A 24,189-nucleotide genomic window follows, 5' to 3' on the forward strand; every position below is an offset into this window, starting at 1 on the left:
ACAATACAAAGTACTGTGTATCTCTCACCACCCCGCTCTACGGTGTGCTCCCTAGGGCGTTCGTGTCCCAATCCTGGATCAAAGCAAAGTTCCAGAAATTGACCTGGACAACGGATGTCATGTCTGTGGTTCGTGGTCGTGGAGCTTGTTACGTCCTCACTATAAAATATGGCCAAAGCGAAGAGCAGAACAGAAGTTTCTCTTCTTCTGCATTCTTGAGGAATGGTGATCTGAGATTTGCGAAGGAATCCACACAACCAACATATCCGCAGTATCACCCAACTTTGAACTGTTCCACGCCCGATATCATTGTTGTTGTTGTTGTTGTTGTTGTTGCTGGTTACCTTCTTCTCAGAACGAACCAGGTTTCCTGCCACACTTTCTCTCTTCGTGGAATGCACAACATTTTCCGACATGATGGGACTGCAATGTGATTATAGCGGGTTGTGGGGTCGAATAGATTGCAAAAAAATGTGCGCTCATGGACATCATGTTCAAATGTCCTCCACTCTATTGAACATTGAAAGGGCAGGTGTTGCTTAGAATGTCTCGAGGGAAGCAAATTGAGTGACTGACTGAGTGAGTGAGTGAGCGGGTGAATGGGAGATATTCATCATTTCATCAGTAGGAAAATGCATCAAAATGGTTCAACTCGAGTGAGATCGCATTTTTGAAAGCCATTCCACGGACAAACTTTTTTGAGCCATATTGGTAAAATATCCGCATTACCCTTTCTCGTCTTAAGTTGGAGCTTTCTTCTAGGCTCACTCGCTCTCTCTCTAAAAGGATCTGACATTCCTTCAGCGAGAATGGGTATAGATGTTCAGTATTACTTAAAACTATTCTAGGTTGCCTTATTATCAGGTTTCATAAACATTCTCCGTACCTACAAGGTCATCTTTGCGTCATAGAACGAAGAAGGCAAGTCTTAAATCTTAGGTATGAACTTCCCATGCCAAGATCAAAGACTCGACCTTTGTGCCCTTCTCCTGAACAAGCCTAGTAAACTTGTCCGTTGGGAGGCATTGTTGACCATACGGATATGTATAGATATATATATAAAGCATAGTACAAGGCAAGAGAGGTTTCTGAGTCGGGTTTTGTCCCAGAAAGAAAAACTTTTGTCGTCGTATGGCGCCTTACAATCTAGCCGAGGTCATTCATGTCTCCATATTTCATCCTCTGGTTCTACGCAACCTCAGAAATGATGCCTTAAAGGCTGAAGAGTGAAATTGAACTTTGAACTTTGGCCATTGTCCCATGTACCTTGGGTTCTTGGGGTGTTTGACGTGGGAAGGTGGTACTCATTCTCTGGGAAAGAATGAAGGCTCTTCTGTCCGAACCATTTGAGCCGAAGTAATTCCATCAATCCCAAAGACCATAAAAGTATTATTCCTTGCTTTCCTCCTTATCCCGTTTGTCATCAATCCATATCCTGAGTTCGGCGGAGACCAAGGCCCATTGCCTCTCCGTCCAATCCAAGGTCAACTCATTCCTCATAATGGATTCTCCAATTTCAACAGAGATCACCATTACTATCATCATCTTCATAGTGAGGACTCAAGACCAAAGACCCACGAGAAGCGGCCGTGTGAGACGTGCAGAATTGCGCGGAGCCGATCCTCAATGCCCTCAAACACCAGTCCAAAGATCAAATCTCGGTTCCACACAAAGCTCTCAAGGACATTATTGACTCTGAAGTATTGCTGTTGAATCAGGGAGTCGAAATTCCAAATATTCGGTTCTGGGAACAGAAGTAATACTAGGCGCTAAGAAAGCTCAATTTCCAAGCCGGATCCACCGTAGCATTAATCCGAATTAGCGGAAGAAATCCGGCACTAACAAGTGGATCAATGTCCCAAGGAAGGGCGAGAGTTGCTTGGTCATCAAATCCTTTGAGTGATGATAATAACCTTTTTACTTTGCTTGCATGAGTACCACTACCACCTCTCTTTCTTGCTTGCATACATAGAGGGACGCGAGGGAAATCGTTCCATGTTCCAAGCTGGTTCCAATTGGATGGTCATAGTGGAGGAGAAAAAAAATCGAGTCATACTTCGTGGAAGCCTCAGCGGGAAGGATCAATATTCCTTGAGTAACGCTGACTCGTTCAAATAACCCCCCACTTCAACATGGCCCCCAATTTAAACAGACCTTAAAAGACGATGATAAGTGGGTATGCTTGGCCTTTAATGCCGTTATTCCAGCTCTTTCCACCTGGAAGGCTCGACGAACTATAATTTTCAGAGAGTGTCAAAAACATGCCCTCACTTGCGATGTAACATGTAAGAATGAAAGTATCCCCGGTCAAGGTCAGGTCAAGCCCTCTTTCACCGCCTTAACAAGGTACGGTACAACATGGGGTCAACTGTGAGCAAAGCCACATGAAGGCCGACTACCACTTCGACAGTAATAATCTAATGGAATTGCGTTTTGGGTCTTGGGATTGTTGCACGGTCGATGAGCAGGGCATCTCCCAATAAATATCGTTTCCATGTCTGGCCTAGATTCACTTTGGAACAATGGCGCTCTTGAGAAGGAAAAAGCCATCAGGAAACTATCGGATATCTAATCAGGGACTCCCTGAGCAACTCTCATTGGCGCGGGGAAGCTATCATCACTGGATCGACCATGACCTTCCTCAGATTGTTCCATAACACGTACAATATGGCACATGATTCCAACTTGGTCTTGGTCCCACATTAAAATTCATGGATTTAAAACCATTCAAGAGGCTGTGAATATGAATCTGGGACTGGCCCAGATTGCCAATTCCAAGAAACCTTCCACCATCGAGACATCTTTTGCCTTTCCACCTTGGATTAATGTCGTTTCAGATGTGAAAAGGCGTTGTTCCAAGCTGAGGATGCCGTTGCTGGGTTTTGAGGTTATTTGTACTGAAGCATTCGAGGCCTGATCTTAAGCCGCAAGTTTTGCATCGCCCATTGTCCAGGTTCATTGGGCCAAGAGAATTGGTATCCCTGGCATTCTCCTGGCATCTCCTTGCTTGCCTGTGATCCACATTTCAGCGGTGTGACCTGATAGAAATCCTGGTGGAGCTGGAACTTGAATTGGGTGGAACTCGCCGACGATTGCTAGCTGATAATTTGCCTGGAACAAGAGGCCACATACCTGGCTATGTGCTATCCAAATGCCAAGCAAACTCTGCATTATGGTTGATGAGAGTAATTCTTGAGACACGCTTCTCACAAAGGAAAAGAAAGTGACAAGAAGTGTCAGGAGCAACTCAAGGTCCACATTTTCACGACACACTTTTTTTTGCAATGGTTCCAAATTAAGATTTTTCATGAAGTAGAAGAGCTTCCACTTAGCCGCGTATTACAGTGTTAAATAAATAGTTCTCTCTAGTCCATGTAATCTTAATGAGATTTTGTCTGGAAGATGTTGTTTTCCCAGGAAATACGAGCTCGAACGAAAATCTCTTTTTCCTCATGCATTCGTGGTTTTATGGCGAAATTTAAACACAAGAATATTGATCCCAGGTAGTATTGGATCTCACTCGGTTCCCAAAAAAGCAAAATTGGAGAAAATTTGCTCTGCATTACTTTGTTGGCATAGACTTTGGGGCAAAATATGCCACCAAGTTCGGCAACCTTCTTCACCTTCCGTAGTAATTTTACATACAATGGATGGGTTTTGCATCTGGGCTCTCTAGCAATCACCTCGGAATGGCGAAGGTATGAAAATTGCTTTGCTTTTGAATAAACGACTCGTTTTTGATTTATCGACCCTCTTGAATCCCATCAGATCGTTCGGTAGAGTGCCTCAAGGTCGCACATCTTTTGTCCCTTGGCAATTCAGGAGTCGATAGGCCTTGTCTCACGCTCAGCCTTTCTTTCCTTCTTGCAACTTCAGAAGCCTTTTTTTGCACAAACAGATTTTCGAATCGCTTGTTTCTTGGTGCATAAGTAGAACATTTGTCGAAGACAAGCGACAACGCGCAATGTGTAGGATGTCGTGTGATTGCTTTGGGATTTGAGAACGAGCCATGCTTTTTATCCATTCGAAATATGATGCGAATGCAAACGCGTATCTATGAAATAGGTCTTGTTGAGCGATAAAATCCGACTTTGGAAATGAGGACATCGCACATTCCGTTATAATCGAAATCATCCTGCATCCTTTGAATATCTCATTCATAAAATAGCCAAGCCCGAAAAGGATGTAAGGGAAGAATCCTCTCTTTTGCTCACTCATTCATACAGCCATACAGTTTCGGGAAAGTTGTGGCTTTTGACATTTTTGTAGAATATATATTTTCTAGTTATTTGTGACAGAAGAAAGATATAAAATTCTACTGACCAAACCTTGGCAAGTGTTAAAGCACATAATTTTTTTCCTACGTCTTAAGGTTGGTCCGAGGCAAACAACCTTTTCGATTCGTGTCAAAATCCTTGAGGAAGAGGTTGACTCGGCTGAAATTGGTTGCCCGAGCTAAACACACTTATCTTTATTGGATTCCTATCGGTTGTTGACAGACCTCTGCCAAATTTGCTCTGATCAGGATTGGACGACTAACAAATTGCTCCGTTCCAAGTCTGCTGTATGTACGGAAAGTACGAATGATGTAAACGGGCTCTTCTGGGAATCTGGTCTCATTATCGTGATCATTATTTATCATTAATTCAAATCAATCCCACAACGTACGACGTAAGCATGTATATCCCTTCATCCTTTATCCCGCATTCTGTGTCCTGTTCAATTCCATTGGGTACGATCCCGACTTCCCCAGAGTTGCCTTTCTTTTACTTTGGGAGGCTTTTTTCTTGTTCGGTGGTCTTTTCCAAGCCATAGGGCAAGGACCAAAGATGATTGTCTGAAATATACGAGCCCAGGTTTATTGGAACATAATACACTCGGGCAATCACAAATACGAGGAACCAAGGGAACCCCCTCTTGGTCTGATGCAAAACAGGTTCATGGTCCATGTTTACTTTAAGGAAGCTCTGGTTCAAGTGGCTCCATTCTTGCCAGGCAAACCATTAAGGCCGGCTCATCGCCAGGCTCTCAGACATTCATGAGATTTTGCCCGAAAAAAAAATACACAACGGGACAAAAAGAACACCAAGGGTTTCTTTTTGAACAGTACAGTAAATGTACTTTACGAGTTTCGTGAGTAATTGAAGAGCGTTTGAAGTGAAGCAATGTCATCTTGGCCTCGATCCATTGACTTTCAATGGAATCAGAAAGCTCTTGACGAAAATGAAACATGGACCAGACGCTCCGGAAACATGTCAGTGAGTCGTCCCATCTTAATAACAATGGTCGTAAACCAATAATTGGGGAATGCGGAAACATAAACGATAACAACTTTCTTGATCAATCAAACGATTGCCAAGCAAAGTGCCACTTCCGTGGCAATCACATTGGATATCTTGTCGTCCTCGCGTCTGAAAAACAGGTTGCAAAGCTCAACGACGGTTGCAATAATACCCCGAACAGGCTCAAAACACAGCTCTCAGATGCTTGCCAAATCATTATTGAATTACCTTCAGATAAACGAAATGTGGCCTTCTTCCTGCAGGATCTGCTTTCTTCCTCAGACCAAGGAGACCAAGGCTATGCAAGCAGATTCTGTTGAAGTTCTACACTGACGTGAGTGTGCCCATATCCAGATGGTACCATCCTCATCACCGTCATGGGACACATCTCACGAGTTGAATTGTGCCACTGTAGACGCCATCTCAGCAATACTTGGATATGATTTGGGACTTGGGAAGATGATGGTCTGTCTGGTTGTATGGGTTTAGTACGATCAAAGTTTGCACAACACATACTACTGTGCCGTCTCAAACGGAACCGGGTCATTCAGCAGACTTGGGACATCAATAAATGTTCATCAGAGTGCGAAGAGGACCGAGATAAGAACGGAGACCCACCCACATCGCTGTGTTCTTTGGGTTTTACTACTACGTATACCACGAGTACTGTACTTATGAGCTCTGTAACGTACACACTCATTCTTGACAGGGAAAACTCGGAGAGTAGCTGAAATGGACGTAAGATTGTTTGCGTGTCATCTTGGAATTGATGGAACGGGAAGGTCGTTGGAATCCACAATGCAGTAGATATGCAGTAGGCAAGACTTGGATAGAGTTTCAAAACGCTAAAAGGGAATGAGAAATATGACACAACAACCGCCTCAAACGTCATTCAAGTGTGTACTTGTCATTTCAAATGAAACTTATACAATCCTGAGACGTGTTTGCTTGCCTTCATTTTAGGTGAACGTTTCCCTCGTCGTAAAGATGTACCACACCACACTCATCAATATCCTGTTTCAATCCATCGGCATCATTTCCACGGGTAAGTACTTTCGTATTTGTGAAGCCAGAATATGCTCTCAGCATTTCTATGCTCGTCTAGTGGATACGTTGATTATGTAGAATACCCAAGATTCTGCGAATTCAATCTTCTGGCAGGGTAATAAAAGAAACTGTCTTGGCTCTGGCGTGTGGACTGATTAAGTTAGGAGATGTGGCTACTGATAAGGATAATGCGAAGGCCGCCTTCTGTCCAGATCGTCGAAAAAGATAAGCTTATTTATCTTGAAAGAAAGGTCTTGGCCACTTTCGTGGAAAGTTAGGGTGACGGGAACTTTACTGAGGAAACTTGGAGATGCCTCATTGATGAGGAAAATGATGATTTGGCCAGAAAACGGAGGGAGGGCCTTGAACTCAAAGTAATGGCCGAGTCATTTGGAATTCATCTCTAACGGTTCAAGGACTGGCCACATTTATGCACGAATAAAGGCCAGACATATGATTTTTTTCAACACAATGTTTCTACGACTACCATCCATTACTTCGTATGAGAGGGCAAAGAAAAACAAGGGAAGTCAGATGGGACCAAGTAACAGTTTGTTTGTCCATCAGTATGATGGAATGCCCCCTTGGGAGGGATGTAGCTTTTTCTAATGCAGAAAGAATTATGGTAAAGCCTGTTTGGGCTGACAAGGCCACATAAACCTATGTTTCCTTCCTACTCAGAATAAGGCCATTGGAAACAATTATGGGGAAGCCTTGGCTGTCCTGGGTCAATGTTAAAGGCAGGGTACAAAGGTTCATTACCTCAAAATGGGAGGAGGGGGGCTGGCGGATTTCAATTATATAGCTTAACGGGTGTACTCATTGACCCTACTAAACCTTGGTGGTAAGCACCATATAAAATGATTTCCTCAAGCTTGTTCAAGGGTGGAGAAATTGAATAGTAAAGACCAGAGAATGGCCAAAGTTTGCCTTCCTTAGTAGTTCTTGCATTGAATGACTGGCCCAGCCTTCCAACTCAGAACTACCTAGGCTCAAGGTCGTGAGTACCTTGGGATTACCAAGCCCAAGACGTGGAGCCAATAGACTACTTTTTTCAAACGGAGAGGTGTTAAAAAAGTATCGAGCCCTCCAAGTTCATTCCTCTCGTGTCCCACCATAAACCAGGGCCTCAAAAGAAGTCCTCCTCCTCCTCCGTAGTGCTGATAGTAGTAGGTGGGGGAGAGTGAATTAGCACTTTCGATAGAGAATGCTTCCCCTCACACGTGCTTCACATGTGGAAAACATTTCAAGTGTTCTCCTTGATCTTGACATGTAATTGAGTGAACCTCTGGAGTGCATATATATTTCTTTGTGTGTGTGCGATCATACTTGTGCGAATCGAACTTCACACAGCGACTCCAACCGAGAGAGACACCAACCGTGGGACTATCGCATATGATAGGAACATCTTCCTCCTTTTGGCACCCAGTCGTATATTGGCAGGCTCCACGTGGTCCCCGCCGACAATGCTTACCACCACACTTTCAATGTTTTGTAACACCCATGTCGGGCTGAGAGTATACAGAAGTAAACAGTACCTAGTAGAACCCTCGAGTACAGAAGCGTGTAGTTTCATCATGTCCCAAGTTGAATTCCAATTCTGGCCACGAAAACGCCTCACAGACGTGGAAAGAAAGGGTGTGTGCCAGAGAGTGAGTAAGACCAGGTCTACAAAGTAAACAAACAGAATAACAAAATGCAAGAAAGTAAACATTGACACCCAAACACATACATTGGCAAAGGCAAAGTTGCCAACAAAAAGTAGGCTCAAAATCAACAAGCAAACTTTCTCTTCTACGACTTCTAACTCACGACAAGGACGACCGTGTGTTTGAGTGTGAGTGTGTGAGAGAGCCAGAGACTCCGTTGTTGTTACACCGGCCTTGAGCTGCCTTGGCTTGGCATGGGATACATACTATAAACTACTAGTAAAAAGGAAATTATCACAAGGGACCTAAGACACACAAGATGAAGAAAGAAATGCTCGCTTCTCGTGAGGAGGAGGCGTGGGTATAATTTAATTGCTTACTTCAGAGCTAACGACCTCCATTGACAGCACATGGAGCATCCCAGAAACGTGTCCCTTGTTAATATAAATAAAAAGGACTCTCACTCACTCACTCACTGGCCCAAGATCGAAGTTGAGCTTCAAAGATGTCAAATAAAGTTATCTGGCCCTGAAGTTCTTCATTCTCATCTCTTTTTAGTCTTGGTGTGCACAGGTGATGCCCGAACAGGACATGTCTCCGTGGAGGTGGCAAACAATCCGCACCGACACGGACGTTCAATCAGTGAACAAATTGGCCTGAGCGAGCCCTACTTTGCCGAGGGTCTTCCAAATGGACCTAATCAAGTGCTGAATGTCACAGCTCAGTTGGGAATTACCACTTATTTACATTGTAAAGTCAACAGTTTGGCTGGAAAAACGGTAAGTGACTCTTTTCATTCAAAATTGGGTGCGCATTGTAACGTTTATAAACGGGGAACATGATAGTAGAAAAGGAGGGGGAAGTTGTTAAACTAACCAGGATCGTTCCGAGATTCTTGTCGAGATTGACTGCCTTTTTATGGATCGTTTTTGCATGCAATATTTTGTAACTAATTGGACTTAAGTTTGCTTATCATCGTTTAGTTCGAGCCATACTTAGAAACACTTGTATATGGGAGCCAGTCTTTTTAAACATTCAATTCGCCCGTTCTTGGATCCAATGGGGCAATTAAGCAATCAAGAAAGTTGAGAGACGCATAAAAACTTAACGACCTTCATCGTGTTCTGACAGAGATTGGGAAGTAGGATATGCTTGGTTTCCATACCGGAAATCTTTAAGAGATCATTCAGATCGTATCTTCAAATCAAGAGCACATGGTCGTCGAAAGAGAACACAAAGGCACTCCCCAAATGTCTTTGGACACTGGACATGATTATGTTGAATATAAAAAATGTGCAAAGATTTATTATACACTCTGGAGTTATCCCAATGATTTATGTTGTCCGTGGGGAAAAAGTTGTTTGACATTTTTTTTTTGTTCCAAGCAGTTTCCCTTGCTTCATTTCAGCCTTCCAACGATTCATGCCCACCTATGAACATTTTCTCTTCCTTCGAATTGCTAAGTTGGACCTGCTTGTTTCCTAGAATTGAATAAGTTTTTTTTTCACCGAGATCGTTACTCTAAGGTGGTGGTTATTTCAGTCATTGTGGTGGTCTCAACAGCTTTTCTACTTGGAAGTCCCAACAAAAGGCCAACTTTCTGGAGGATCTCATTGCTTGAATTTATATTTTGCTTTTTCGCTTTCGCTTTTAGCAAAAGAAATGTGTCAGTGAGACATAAACTGTTACCATATGCACAATATGGCCGATAAAATGGATCTACCCATAAATATTACACGCACCGAATGAGCATAGTTGAGCGAAGTGCAAATTCAGAAGTTCAAATTCAGAAGGCCGATGGCATCTGGGTTGGTCAACATACATATACATATATATAAAAGATCTACTAATATTTCCTCTCTCGGACCGAAGTAAGCAAACAAAATTTCAGACCTGCATCGTGTTTGTTGGTCAGGTTCTTTTTTCGTGCTCCATGCACCACTTGGGCCAAAGTGCGGACTACCATCTTGTTCCATTTCTAAGAGAAGGAAGATAATGCAGACTTTTTTTGAAGCAATTGATGCTGAAGGCAGTCTTGGTGCACTTGTTTCCTCTATTTTCTTTCTTTCTTCCTCTCTCATTCGGCACTCCCAACTTACACATCCGGATGGCCTTGAGAGGCCACAATGTTTTGGAACGAACATGAAAATGAAAAAAAGCTTCGAAAATGGAACGGAGCTTATCGCATGAAGGCTGCTACTACTACGCGGGTAAAAGTCCTCAGTCTTGATAGGCCTGATTCTGTAAAATTCATCAGACCTTGAATAGGAAGGACGCAAAAAAGCTTACAGTTTGCGCCTTTTACCTAGTTTGTGTTGATGTGGGCCTCACAAGGAAGCTAGAAGCGTCGTTTCGTGTTCTCAACCCCTAGAATCCTCTTCAACTAGTATATGGTGGTTACTAATGTAGCCTCGAGCTTACTGCACAGATTCGGGCATTCACTAGCATTCAATCTCAAAGCTAGTTGCAAAACCCGACCAAATCCAGCTTCAAAGGGATTTGGGAACGTGTGTTCCTATCAAAATATATGTTCCCATCTTTCCCATGGTGCTTTCAAAATCTCAAATTCCCGGCGTAAGAGGTCAAACAAAGGGCAACGGGGTTTCCATAATGGTCCCAACCATAATCACACCACCTGGTCCCATTCCTGTTTGGGTCTGGCAGTTTTAAAAGATGAATGAATGCTTGTTGCCGTGGTATAATGTCTATAACGTATGGAGAACAAATGTTGCCCGAGGAAGGTAGGAGAGATCCATAAATTAAAGGATCTTAATTCATTTCCCCTTGTGAGGCGTACTGAGCACTTGAAACCAAGACCGCCGGGTAAGAAGCCGTAATGATTCCTTCCGTGGTATCTTTCTCCACCTGTCGCCGTTAGCCAAGGCCAAGGCTGTGTGAATCCCTTTTCCGAGGAACAGAACCGAACTGTAAGCCTCGAATGGATAAAGCGATTTTCTTCGCATAAGCCATCGGTTGTGTTGGGATTGTGCCACCTTCAGACCTATTGCAATCACCCAATGGGGTAGAACAGAAAAGGCTGTCTGTTCTTCCACTGCCGTGAGAAAAAGACAGTGAAAGATAAGGCCACGGATTTCGGCAGTCTTGAAGGGAGCTCGTTAGACCGCGTGAGAGATAGGAAAACATATTAATGAATCCGGGGTTTTGCCTCGTTCTCCCGGTTTGCATTGTGCGTTCTCGTCCTCATTCTGTGTACGTTGGAAGACCACGGTCCCATGGTCCAAGATGGATCAGGTTGGCCGAAAAAGCAAGCTCGAAAGGAACTGAAGAAGTTACCAGGCGACACTTAACAAATGTTCTGCAGCTCAACGATGAGGTTTTTCTCAAATGGACAGGCAAGATGAACGGAACGGAGTTCGAGCTCAGCGAATTCTCCAGCTCCTTGAAAGCAAGATCGATGTTCGATTTAAACACCGTTGAAACGTGAACTTCACCCAAACGATGCCGATGGACATAGTTGGAGTTGGTTTGACTATATGGGCTGCTATGGGCTATATTTTAATTTGACCTCACCTCTGAGCGTGTATGTTTCGAGTTGAAGGCGGCGGAAGGCAATCAAATCTGGAACATAATTTATTTTCCGAACCTTATACAAGCGCAATCTTACCGGGAGATAACCAAGCCTCAACCAAGGCAGAACCAAGCCTCACATCTCCCACCTATCTACCAAACAGACAGACAAACAGACAGAGTTTAGATAATTCCTAGGCCATTCTCATCAAACCAAATGGAGCTGTCCTAACATCTCGCCTCGTCGCAATCTGTATACAAGTGCTTTTGTTTCTGAGATTTTCAGCCTCAGCCTCATCTTCATTTTAATTACTTTTGTCTGACAGCCCCAACTTTGGTGAGAATCCAGACCATCTTCAGCTGCCTCGTTATCAAGCAACTGCAGTAATATTATCGTTCAAAAACAAAGCTTAGCACGATAAGGGAACAAGGAAACGCCCGGAATGATCCTAGTGTACAATCATGACTTACTCTGCAGATCTTTAAAGCAACTTCATTTGGTCTTCAAGGCCCATTGACCTGATATGAAACGATTCGACGATTCCTGTTTCTAACAAGCTCGAGCGGCCTTCGTCTTTTGACTAATATTTATGTCAATGTCAACTTGGGCCACAATGAAGGTTTGTTTGCCAAATGTCGGATAAAGATCACGGAAACGTGTCATCGTCTCCTTCTGGATACTCCCTCTTCAGGGTTCCTTCCTCCGTGAATATCCATCGACAGTGACAAATGCAGTCAACCCATCCTACACTTGCTACTACAGGGACCAGATTCCGCGGAGCTCGCTTTTACATGCGTAAATCGGGTCCAACTTGACTAGCCCGACCTGAAGTCGATCCTCAATTGATCGGCCTTTCACAACTCGAAATGAAACTCGGCATATTTTGCTAAAATTAATGCTTAGCTTGGTCACAATTGTAGTCAAGACACACTTCATCCATGCTGAAGCCTTGGAGTGTGTAAGAGAAAGCGGAAAGTTTGCATAGAAATGGTCCTGAGTGAACAACCAACCCACGAACCAACGAATAGTGAACGAGTGAGCGAGCGAGCGAGCGAGGAGTGTAATGGTGGTGACTCTAATAATGGATTTTGACAACATCAAGTCTACTTTGCTGAACATGGACGAGCAAGGACGAGGGGGAACCAGAACGAGAATGGGAAGAAAGGAAATCTAGACGGACGAGGCATGTATTCATGAAGCCAAGAAGACGATCAACGATCGACGAAGGACATACAACAATTTCCTTTCAACAATAACGACGATGTGACGATTGGGATCCCAAGAGATCCCTCATCATCTCCTGAAGATCGAGATGGGTTGAAATCAAAAAAGGCAAGTGGCCCTGACCCAGAATCTTAAAGTCACAATGGATCACATTCCATTGCTCAGGTAATTAGGGAACTACAGCCCAGGGTATATTCATTCTCGGTAGAACAATAATGAGGGGAGACTCGGTTGAAGTATCTACAGAAGTTGAATGTACGTACGTAGGAGGGCATCGAACAAAGGAAAGGACCCGCCGCGACCTCTCCACGAACGTGGCTCAAATGGTGCCAACAACCTTGGCCAAAAAGGAATAAAAACTTTTGGTGTTTGGCTCACTCTAAACTCCGGGATCGCACTGGTTCGCTCAATCATTGCAGTGGAAATTAATTTCAGCTAGTTTGCCAGTTTGGCCTTTCAAAATGCGGGCCTGGGCTCCCTGATCGTGTGAGAAATACGACAGGCTTTTTTATAGAGTTTAGGCCCGAAATTAAAAGAGAATGCAAGCCTTGGGAGTGGCATTATGATTACGCTCTCCGTTATGTGCATTCACTGATGGGCCCACATTCCTGCCACCTCTTGACAAAGGCTCCTTTGAATAGCTTATGTGAACCTTTTGGAGACTTTAAAAGCATTTTGTTCTCAAATGCACTTTCAACAGATAAGGCTGGTGTGCGTGGGTACTTTACGTTAAAAACCAAAGGATTAGACGGTGAAAAGGTGTCAAGGCAGTAATCAATCTCAATGTTATCGCCAAGAACAACGGTCTGGCGGGAAAGAAGATTTAAACCCAAGGGTTTACCATTTTGAAAAAAGTGCTGGAAAAAAATGAAAAATGTTGTCGTCCAAGATCTCCCAAGATCCCGACCACAAATGGTGCAAATGCGGATAGAGGCCGAAAAGAGGCAGGAAAGATCAAAGGAAAGAAGGCCAAAGGGCCATTTCAGAATGGTTGGATTCCTTGAGCTCAGATCAAGGCCAATCAATTCCTGCTCTTTCTTTTTTGTGGGCCGAACAAGTGCGTGTTATGAATTCGCTTGAATGTGAATCTCTCGGAGGAAGGTGGATCCTGATGATGCGACCTGTCCCTGCAAAAAGAAATCTAGACTGACACTCGCAAAACTTTTCCTCATCATCCATCTCCATGTAGCATGTTGTCGCATATCCTCAATCCTGCATTTACAAAGGAGTGGCAATGTTCTTCATTTCCGGTTCATTTTCTCGTCAGGAGAGCACTGGATATGTTGCAATCTGAGAAGAGGCTTCACAACTCTCTGTCGTATGTATCCTGAAGGTATTGTCTTTTCTTGGTTGGCGAGAGGTGAAATCAATGGCTGGAACGCAATGAACGGCCAAGGAAGTGGTCACTTGACCTTGTCAAAGCTGTTCCCATGCCTCAGCCAAGACCCCTTGGCTTTTCCATCGCCTCTGGATTTGGAGTGATCTCTGGCTATAGTAATGTCTTCCAGTCTAAGTCCCACAAAACGCGGCAAGAGGTCTTCCCTGGTGAAAAAAAGATAAGCCACGGGGATGAAGTTGCTTCATCAATAAAGTCAATTGAACTGTTCGCTTTCTCTCCCCTGTCAGTCGGTCGGCCGGTTCATTCGTTCGTTAGTTCATGGAAAGTAAACGATGGTTGCTGGTACATTTTCCATCTATCAATAATTAAGCGATGCCAGAATCGGATCATCTGGCTTTTGTGGGCAACAAAGGCTCTTTTGACTGGCGGAAGCTTCAAAATGGACGGGTAGTTTTCGACGTTGTTGCCTTCGACCGTGTACCATGGAATGCATCGCTTCGCCATTCGCCGGCTTGACTTTGAGGATGATGATGACTTTTTGGCAATGAAGATGCACTTGAGAGCACCTCCTGCGTGGCCCATCGGAGCTCTGACTAAAAGAAAGTTGAACAATAAAAGATTCTCTCCATCGTTCGTCGTCGTCTTCTTGGGTTTACACTGTAAAGCCTCCTTCGTTATGGGGTTCTTGTGGTTGACGACTGTGGGCAAGAAGCCACCATTGTAGTGAAGGCCATTTAGACATTGACGAGCCTCGAGACTTCTAAATTCATCCGGACCAGCCATGTTGAACTTCAATCACTTTTCTATCCTGTATCTGTGTCAGTTGGTTTATTTTGGGATATCCTCCATGAAATTTTACTAATACCTTGTCTTGTGACCGAACGATTGTTAAATGTGACCTAGTACACCGTTCATAATGTAAGATGGAAACCCATAGTGTTTGTCAAAAGTTCAAAATGTTCATTTTGTGACAGATATCATCGGTCCAGGGCAATATCGCGGTCCTTGGGAGGCCCACTCGAAAGAACAGTAGAACGAGGTGGACGAGCCAGCTGGATTCATCATATAAAAGTCCTATAGACGTCTTGGGCAAAAAATGTGTAGAACGTTGCACCCATTTCTCGTCGGCCTTCTGCAATCATAACAATTTTTCAACACCAAACAAGCTAACCCCTTCTTCTTGCAATTTTGTGAATCTGCCTTCCACATGACTCAATATTTCCATTTGTCCACTTGTTTGACGAGGTAGTTTGGGAAACCCCACAATGTCGTGTGTTCCACCCCGGGATCGTATTGACGTTGGGTCTTATTGGCCATCATTGCTTTTGAGAAATGGTGGGGTCGACAATGGCAACTTCTATTCTTTGCTTTGTGGCAAAATTCTCTCTTCTTAGCATTGGACGTCAAGGCCTTGAAGTGATCCATTGGCCTTCCCCTCCTGGTTCGAAAGGACGTCAGCCTTTGTTTGTGTTGGCCGGTTCCGTTTTCGCGTCCTATTTCTTTCATTGGGATTGTTAAATGGAATCCATTAGGGTGGGATCCTATTGTTAGGCAATTTTGCCATCATGATTCGATTACCTCAACAAGGTTTCCGTTCCAACTGTCCGATTGCATGAGCAAATTAGGCCAAATCCTTTCTTGGCCTCCTTTGCCTTCCTCCTGTTCGCTCTTGCTCGTGCGTCTGCTTTTGCTCCAGTTCCAGTTCCATTTCGAATGCTTCGCTCGCGATCCATTGTCCGAGGGCTCTTTTGCATAGAAGAATCCAGTTCAAGTTAGCGTCATGGCGCAGCCAAAGGTTGGTCGTGTGCTATTTCCTGAACTATTCAAAAAAATAAGGGAAGTCCATGACCACGGGTTAAGCTCTCTTCCATTGCTCACTGACCCCTTTTGGCTCCTGGGATCACAATAGAAGATGTAGGGAACTCCTATCAAGTTCAGGTCCGTGAGAAGAACGGAAAGGAAAAGGAGGATCTATGGCTGGTTTAACATTCTCAAACCTTGACCCAACTTTTTTTCGCTTGCTCTAGTACATTAGTGCTCTCATCTCTCCGCAAAATTTCAAATACTCACTCTGTCTCGTTGGATTCGCCTCTCGATCTGAAACGGACTCGAGTTAAAACTCTCTCAGAGAAAAAAGGTGTATAGTACTTTCGAGAGAGGTAGGTAAGAAAGGCACCATTCCAACCATGCATACATAGTAAGAGCATGGGCAAATGGAACGGTCTTGTCCTTTTGTGACTCGTCGGTCTTCTTCTTCTACCCAGAAGAAGAAAAGAATGGACCTTTGGAATGTTGAAGTCAAATTCTGGCTTTTGAAACGCCAACGAGGAAGGATGAAAAGTTTCGACAAGGTCGGTAGGTTTCGTCAAACATCATATGAATGATGTCAGGAGAACTTGAAGAGAACGTCTCACTTGATTCGACCTCGTTGGAGTAACGCCAGGTCATCAAACTCCAAATTCGGAGTTAGCAAGGCGTCACTTCAAATTCTGTTTTCTTGGAACTTATGAAACCAACACACCTACAGTTCTTCTGAGACATGGACGCCCAACACTTAACCTTGACAATCTGTCAAGAAACATGCATTCTCTTGTCGGAGAAGTCGAAGCCACTTTGGCGAAGGGATCACGATGATTTGACTATTATTAAGGAGGACCCAGTTTGTTAATGATTCAATTCCGGCTTCCTGATTTTTTGTCTTCCACTCTCACTCGCTCACTTTTCAATGTTTTCCACGCAGAATGATACAGTACATAGCCCTCAACTGGCCTTAAAGGTCAAGTTCCACTAAGGCCATTCTTTTGGTGGAAAGGGTTTGATCTTTGGAACAAAGCACTGACTGATTAAAGATAGCTAGGAATGTAATCTCATTGATCTCTTTTCTCGTTATTCCCTTACCTCACTGACTACAGCACCTACAATCACCAACCAACATAACACGTTTTCTATGCCCAAGATCCATCTTGAGTGCTCTTGACGGAATGCGAAGAGCATCTTAGTAGCTGTTTATTGAGGATTCATAGATTGATGGGAACTTCCCTTGGCCTCAAAATACCTCTTTAGTATTGGAAACGCATACCGTAACGTCTTCCAATATAGACTTCAAGGTCTGATCGGCATTTTCCATTACCTTTACGAGCTTTAGGTCTCGTTGGTCATTCCACTTCCTTCACCGTTGTGCCATAACAACTCATTCTAAAAGAAGAAGGGGAAAAATCAATTTTCCCAACCGCGTTTAGGCACTTAATTGGGTGATATTTTTTTTGAAACATTCAAATGCGAAAAAAAATGATTTGATGTTCTTGTCTGGACTATAGTTTTGTACTTTAGTTGTTTATTGCATAAAACAGATTTTGACATTTATGTTTAGTCGCCACTTAGATAAGTAAGGCAGGCAAAGGAGGGAATTCGAACCCGTGACCTCTAATGTCGTAAACACCTCGAAAAAATGAATAAATATACCTGCTTGTGTGTTTTTACAAAATCAGGTCGGAGGAATGTAAAAAAGTCCTCTAAAAGTCTGCATTAAGACTGATAGTTGGTCGCGAGTCTCCATTTAAGAATTGCAAGAGAAGAGAGTCCATGCCATTTCTCTTTTTTGCATTCAAGCGCGAAAACTTTTTAACGCAAAGGTGGCCAAAGAGGTGACAATACATTCCTTGGAACGAAACTTCTTGACATTGAAAACTGGAAAAATACATGGGGAACGGGCCTACAGTATTTCTAAGTGAAGAACTTCTTTGGTTTGGACAGTTGCTGAGCTGGGCATCTTTCGTTCGCTCTGTGTTTGTGGCGGCCACACTGAGGGCGTTGGGTAGAGGGCGTTACGACACAATCCAACCGACTCAATAACCCTTTTCAACGTAAATCCGAGCAAAAGGGACCGAAAATGGAAGACTATACTTTATTGTCCCATATTGTAAGTTTGGCAACCAATATTGCGTGGTTGGCACTTACAGGTCATAAATATTGGCCTGGGCGCAATCCAGATATGCAAACCACTTCAAGCACCAGAGCTTAGGGCCAGAAACCAAATGGTTTGTGACCATCAGCATCACCATGGCCAATGGATGGCCAACCAACGTTTGAATGAAGGTCGGACCCACTTTCATCATGCAGACTCCTCAGACTATCTGCATTATCCACAATCTTGGCGAAAACATCTCTTCAACTTTCTTGAGGGCCAAGGGTGGCCAAAGAAGGACGCAGAGGAATGTGTTTGACATATTTGTTCGGCAGTGACAAACAACATTGCAACCATTACCAATTTCAACTGAAACGTGGAACTTCAGTTCGACAAAAATCATTTTCGTGGTCTTTCTGTGGAAGACCCAAAAAGTGGTGGCCAAATAGCATCCCTGATACTCATAGATCTGATTCAGTAAGTGTGACGAGGGGCCAAGTTCAGCCCCAAGACAAACATACATTATCCACCCCGGCTGTGAGAGAAGCAGAGCTATCCGCTAGAAATGGTTTGTACTCAGTGATAATCCCTGTAAAAAGTGGCATCCCCTTCGAGCTCCCCTCCACATACCAAAGTCAAGAACTAAGGGGTCGAGGATGACTGTGCTCACGTCAAATAATTGATCGAGGATGACCTTGGTCGACCCTCAACACTCAAATAGAGAGGAATAACAAACATCAGGGTATTACTTTTGGGTTCTTCAGAATTAACGTTTTCGAAATAAACAAAGATCGTGATGATCCAGCCGAGGATGACGCATCTAACAGTCAAGCGGAAAGTCCCAAAACAAATTTAGTCACAAATCCGAGGCAAATTTTATCGCTTCAGGAAGCTATTTTTTCAAGAAAGCAATCATTTGAACGGTAGATGGCGGTAGTTTCTGAAGTTGATGATGCGAACGAGAAAAGGTCTTTTATATTCTTTCCCCACTATCCGTCTTCCAAAGAATTCCTTGCCATCTTAAAGCAAGGACATAGCTTTATTTTCCCGGAAAAATCTGCCTCGTCTAAATATAAATGTAAGCAATCTCTAAACAATCTTAAAGAGGCACTCAAATATGCCTCTGGGAGAAAGAAGTACCTATTGTATCCAGTAAATTAGGCTCAAGTTCAACATATTCTTGGAATAAATGCATACTTTAGTATACAATGAAGGGCTTTCATCACTCTCATCCATAAAAATACTGTCCATCACCAGTTTGCATGTTTAACCAACTGAGTTATTTTGACGTAGTCTGAGTAAGAGCGAGATAGCTCTGATCGGTAAAGTTAACTCATGGATGAACGAGTTTCCCAGCGTCCTCAGGCCAAGTTACTCTGCATGATGATGGAATACACGACGAGAAGCTATGCCAACAACTTCAGTACTACTAGAAGAGTCTTTCTCAATCAGTTGATTGATTGGTTTCAAAGTTTGGCTCTTTGTTGATTGACTCCGACCCCGATCCACATTGGGCCTAAACTGCATCCGAGCTTAAGCTAAAGGGTTTTGAAGTGGCGATGGATGGCCTCAGTGGGTTCATGATCCAACATTTATGCCCTCGAACGGAGACCGAGGACCCGTCATCCGAACCCTAAACTTGTTTACCACACAATCTTTCCTCTTTGATGGGAGGAAACTAATCAGAAATCTTGAAAAACTTGATTTCCTCGGGACTTTCAAGGAATGCTTGAGATCAAAGCGACCGAATGCATCCGGATAACTTTTCCCTCGGATTCAAAGCTACGTACATACGACAACCTGATGTGAGATCTCGTGTCAATTTGGTCGACCTAGATGCCAAGGAAAAGGGTTCTGCTTCATCATCCTCTTAAAGATCTGGAACGGGGGAATATGGAACGTCAACAAATGGCCTGAGCCAGCTGTTGGTGGATCCAGTCACCCAAGGGATCTGTCCCGGATGGAGGCGTGCTCTTGGGCGCCTGATTTGAGAGATGTCAGCCCCTTGGGATCTTCCCCTTCATCATCATCTGAGGATTGCTCCACGTAAAAATGCTTTCGTGTGTCAACGAGATCTGCTCTGTACAGGGACCAATGTCGGATACCTGGCTCATTATTGCCAACCCGGAGATAGACGTGGACATGGATATCGAGGAGTCTTGTGACGTCATTTGACTACTGTGTAAGCAGATATATATTCATGTATAGCAAATCGTCGATTTTTAAATGGGCCTTGTATTGTGGTTTGACCAGACAACGATAATGATTGATAGATTGTCATTCATTTTTGTCCAAGTATTACCGCACACAGGGTGTGAGCAAAAAGACATGGTGATTTTGCATATTTATCAGGAATGATTGTAAAATTTCTGAATTAAATGAATTGAGGGTCAGGTGTTTGAGATAATCAACCATAGAATGACATTTATTTCTAGACCCCCAGGGTTCCTTGGTTTTGTATACCAACCTCACTGTGTACACTTTCCAAAAAAGATCTGACCATCGTCCATAAAGAACATCGAAGCTAGAAGATGCTTGCAAGAGATTCGTAACCTAACAACCAAAACCCTGGGAAGTTAAAAAAGACTCTTCAAGACCTTTTCCTGTTTTCTTTGGACTCATTTCCAACCTCCGTCTAGATTAATCTAAAAGCGGGGTATTTTTGGGGGAATTAACTTCCACGTTCACAAAGTTTAACGTTGAAGTTCGATTTTCTACTGAGTCGAAACTAGATTTTTCTTTTCCCTTGATGGAGTCCACTTTTAAAAAGGTGAGAATGATTGGACACAACATCTCTGCTTTGAGAAAAAAGGACAAGAGGTTTCCCATCAAAAATGGTTCCCTCTTCAGACCTATTTCTTGGCACAAATCAAGTGAGTTTTACTGCAAACGAGCAATGAATAGAATTTGAAGGCTTTTCCTCGCAATCGTGAATCCATCCAAGGACCAACTAACTTAGTTTGGCCATGAGGAATTGCCAAAACTGGTTTTGCCGAGCCAAAAATTGGTCAAGAACAAGGTCTTTTCTAACCTAATTCATCAAGAGCTTGTCAACCATTTTCCCCCATTCTTGACCATTTCCAGGCGCATGAGAGGAAAGAAAGAATCCGAACAAAGTCACGAACATTCCTTCAAGCATAGAGCTTAAAGGTCTCGAAATGGATCAATCATTGGCCATAAAACTTTTCCATTTAACATGGCATGAAGAAACAATTTGATGCACGCTGCCTTGAAGCACTTCGTTTGAGAAAAAAGACGGGCTTCTAGTTCGAATTTGTGTTGTTCCAAATTGAAGGTGGACTCTCCACTCAAAGGGTCTTGACAGGTCCAATACAATAGAACATTTATCACTCTCAACAGACAAAGTTTGCTTGCAAAAAGTCTCAAAGCCAACCAATTGAAGGGGAAACCTACATTTGGGATCTTGAGGTCAAAGTGAGTATAAAACATCAGGCACTAAAATCTTCTAGTAATCGGAACAAAGGCAATCATGTAAATCTCTTGTAAATACAGATCTATGTTCGATGCGAGTTATTTTGATCTTAAGCTGCCGATGCAAATCCCTACACGAGAAAAATCTATTGGTTGAGCTGATTGCAATTGGTTTGCATAAAAACCTCTTTCATCTTGTTTCTACTCTCTTTAACATCCTCTAGGGGAAATGCAAGCAAAAAGTCATCTAGAGGAAGAAACTCGGAAAACTTTTAGTCAATACCACAGGAAAAAGAACCTTTCCACACCCTGTTCTAGTTTATACAAGAAGGATTTTGACCTATTTCGGAGTTTTCTGTGTTTAATCCATTCACCCTATTCTCTATGAGAATTGGGAACCAGCAATCCATGCACAGGTTTGAATCATTCCTTGTTTAGACATTGCGGTAGAGGGGATTGGTTTGGTATACCAAAGTTTCAGAATCAAGGTTTCTTTCCTCTTCTTTGGGGATGAAGAATGTAGTACTACAACCTCGCCTGCCCACCAGGGAAATTAGGGCCACTCTTAGCAATTCTTTCCTCTTTCTTCCAATGGGATTCCAAGCATTTGGAAGCATCTTTTTTTATTTTCACTATCAAACCACAAGCAAACCATAATATTGTGTCTCGATGGATGAAAGAACTATTACTTTCTTGGTTCCTTAATGGGCTTGGTGTAACGGGTGGAACTATATTAAAAAGGAGGACATACTTGTGACAAATATGTGGAAGAATAATTTGACAATATTATAGCAGTACAATCAATTGAAAAGTGATTTGCCAAGATTGAGCTACACGACAGATAGATGATGCGATAAAAGCATTTGTTAGAAGTCATTTCTTTGCTTCCTAATAGTACAAAAAGAAAATGAATGCATTCAGAGTTCGATAAATCGAGAACCTTATATCAGATCGGATTATCTACTTAATTTCGCTTCGACACGACCGAACGAGATCTTAATGCTACAGATTAAGTTTATCGACACTTTGTGAAAAGATTGCCGCATAATTTGGAGAAGATTTTTTTTTTGGCGTAGAAGCTTTAATTGAAATTTAAATGAGCTCTGTAGATGGAATAACGTCTGAAGGAGAACTTCCGGAAAAGGCCGAAAAGGCCAAGAAATAGAGCAATGTCGAACAAAGCAAGGCCGCAACCCGCATTAAAAGAAAGAAGATAGTCTAAGATTGATCGATGGATTGGTGTTGAATTGGAAATGGTGAAGTGAGTTCCACTTGGAAATGGCCCCGGAGTAAGAAAACTCTGTAGATAAAAACGAAGAGGGCGGGAAACCCATTATTAGAATTGATTCCATCCCCACTAAGGCTGGAGAGCGAGAGGGAGAGCATGAGAGAGATCTTTTTTTTCTCGTACTATACTATGTGTCTAAATGATTGGAGTGAAAATGGGGCCAAGAACATCGCTTGATGGTCCTCTTCAATGTCTCTTAAGCTGTAAGCGGGATCATTCAGCTCATCCAGCGCCCTCAGTACGCGTTCTTCGTTAAGCTTCAAGAGCATGATCTTCAAAGAGAACCTAGTATTACGTATATGTCAAGAGAGCACTTCTTGGCATTTTGGTGGCCTCTAAGCTTGAAAATTGCTTCCCTCCACTCTCGATGTTGACTCGATGTCCTGTACGTCGTATATGAGTTGGAACATTAGTTGTTTCATTAATTGATGCCTTGGCACACACATTGTCAGGCGAAAGGTAGCGTGTCTTTTGGGTTGGATGTACGTATTTCTCCATCCGACCGTATCCATGGCAGTATATTTTGTTGATCTTTTGCAATCGTATACCATCTCGACATATTTTTGGAACCGATCGCTTCACCGAATCTAATGCACCCGGCTGGCTTAGCCTTGAAAAAGATCCGATCTCCTCCATTGACGATGAAATGGACGACCGTTAGAAAATGGCTGGAGATGGGAACGAAATAAAGAATTGGACCCACTACAATTTCAAGGAAAAGGGCAATCCGATTCTCCTTTATCTGATGTGGGACTTTGAATGGGAACTTCAGCTTTTCCATGGCGCTTCATCCCGACCTACTAGATGAATTGATTATTGTGATCAATACCACCTGCGACGTAAAACAAGATCCCAATTAATATCTGCTAGTAATCTCAGAAGGCTGAGTCCAATTATGGAACAACGTGTTTTCGTTACCACTACATATTCAGCCTTTTTTCACCGCGGATCCAATAACGTGTCTTGCATGAACATAGGTGGTTCTCTCCAAGGAACGGAAAGGACGTCTGAAAGGATGGATAGGGCAAGATTCCCAAACTTAAAACATCTCAGCAAAAAGTCAATGGTAATTGACAGGGTTGGTCAACACATTAATTCAAAACTGCGGCTGGTCAAGCTCATCTTAAGGTTCATTATGAATGCCTGCGTAAGTGTTGAAATATTTCCATGCCCCCCCCCCGGAACACATATCGAGAATGGAAAACGAACAGGTTATTGGGGATGACATGTTTCTTTATCAAACATGAACCGATGCTCTTGAGAGCTCAATGTTTTAGAACGTCCCACCCAAAATAAGATCATATCCAATCTCTTGTCCCTGGAAGAAAAAAAGCCCGCACCATATCAGTCAGGACCTCTTCGTGAGTAACGGATACCGATGAGCCTCGTGCCTCTTGGAGTGCTCCTCCCCGTGCCCTGAAGGAGTTGTTGCTGGTGGTGGTTGTGTTGTTGTTAACGTCGTGCTTGTACTAGCTGATGCACATCTTCAGTCAGG

The 24,189-nt window shown here is 43.2% G+C and overlaps 1 protein-coding gene across 2 annotated transcripts in view; it reads left to right on the forward strand.

Moving 5' to 3' along the window:
• The window catches only part of LOC131879272 (obscurin-like), a 68,340-nt gene that overhangs the window by 18,864 nt on the left and 25,287 nt on the right, over positions 1 to 24,189 (forward strand). For both annotated transcript variants that reach the window (XM_059225546.1, XM_059225545.1), the window contains exons 2-3: positions 6,246 to 6,327; positions 8,537 to 8,757. In XM_059225546.1, the coding sequence (XP_059081529.1) occupies positions 6,270 to 6,327; positions 8,537 to 8,757 (279 nt within the window). In that variant the 5' untranslated portion in view covers positions 6,246 to 6,269. The remainder of the gene's footprint in view (positions 1 to 6,245; positions 6,328 to 8,536; positions 8,758 to 24,189) is intronic.

Source organism: Tigriopus californicus, chromosome 4, assembly GCF_007210705.1.
Source record: "Tigriopus californicus strain San Diego chromosome 4, Tcal_SD_v2.1, whole genome shotgun sequence".
Classification (NCBI taxonomy): Eukaryota; Metazoa; Arthropoda; class Copepoda; order Harpacticoida; family Harpacticidae; genus Tigriopus; species Tigriopus californicus.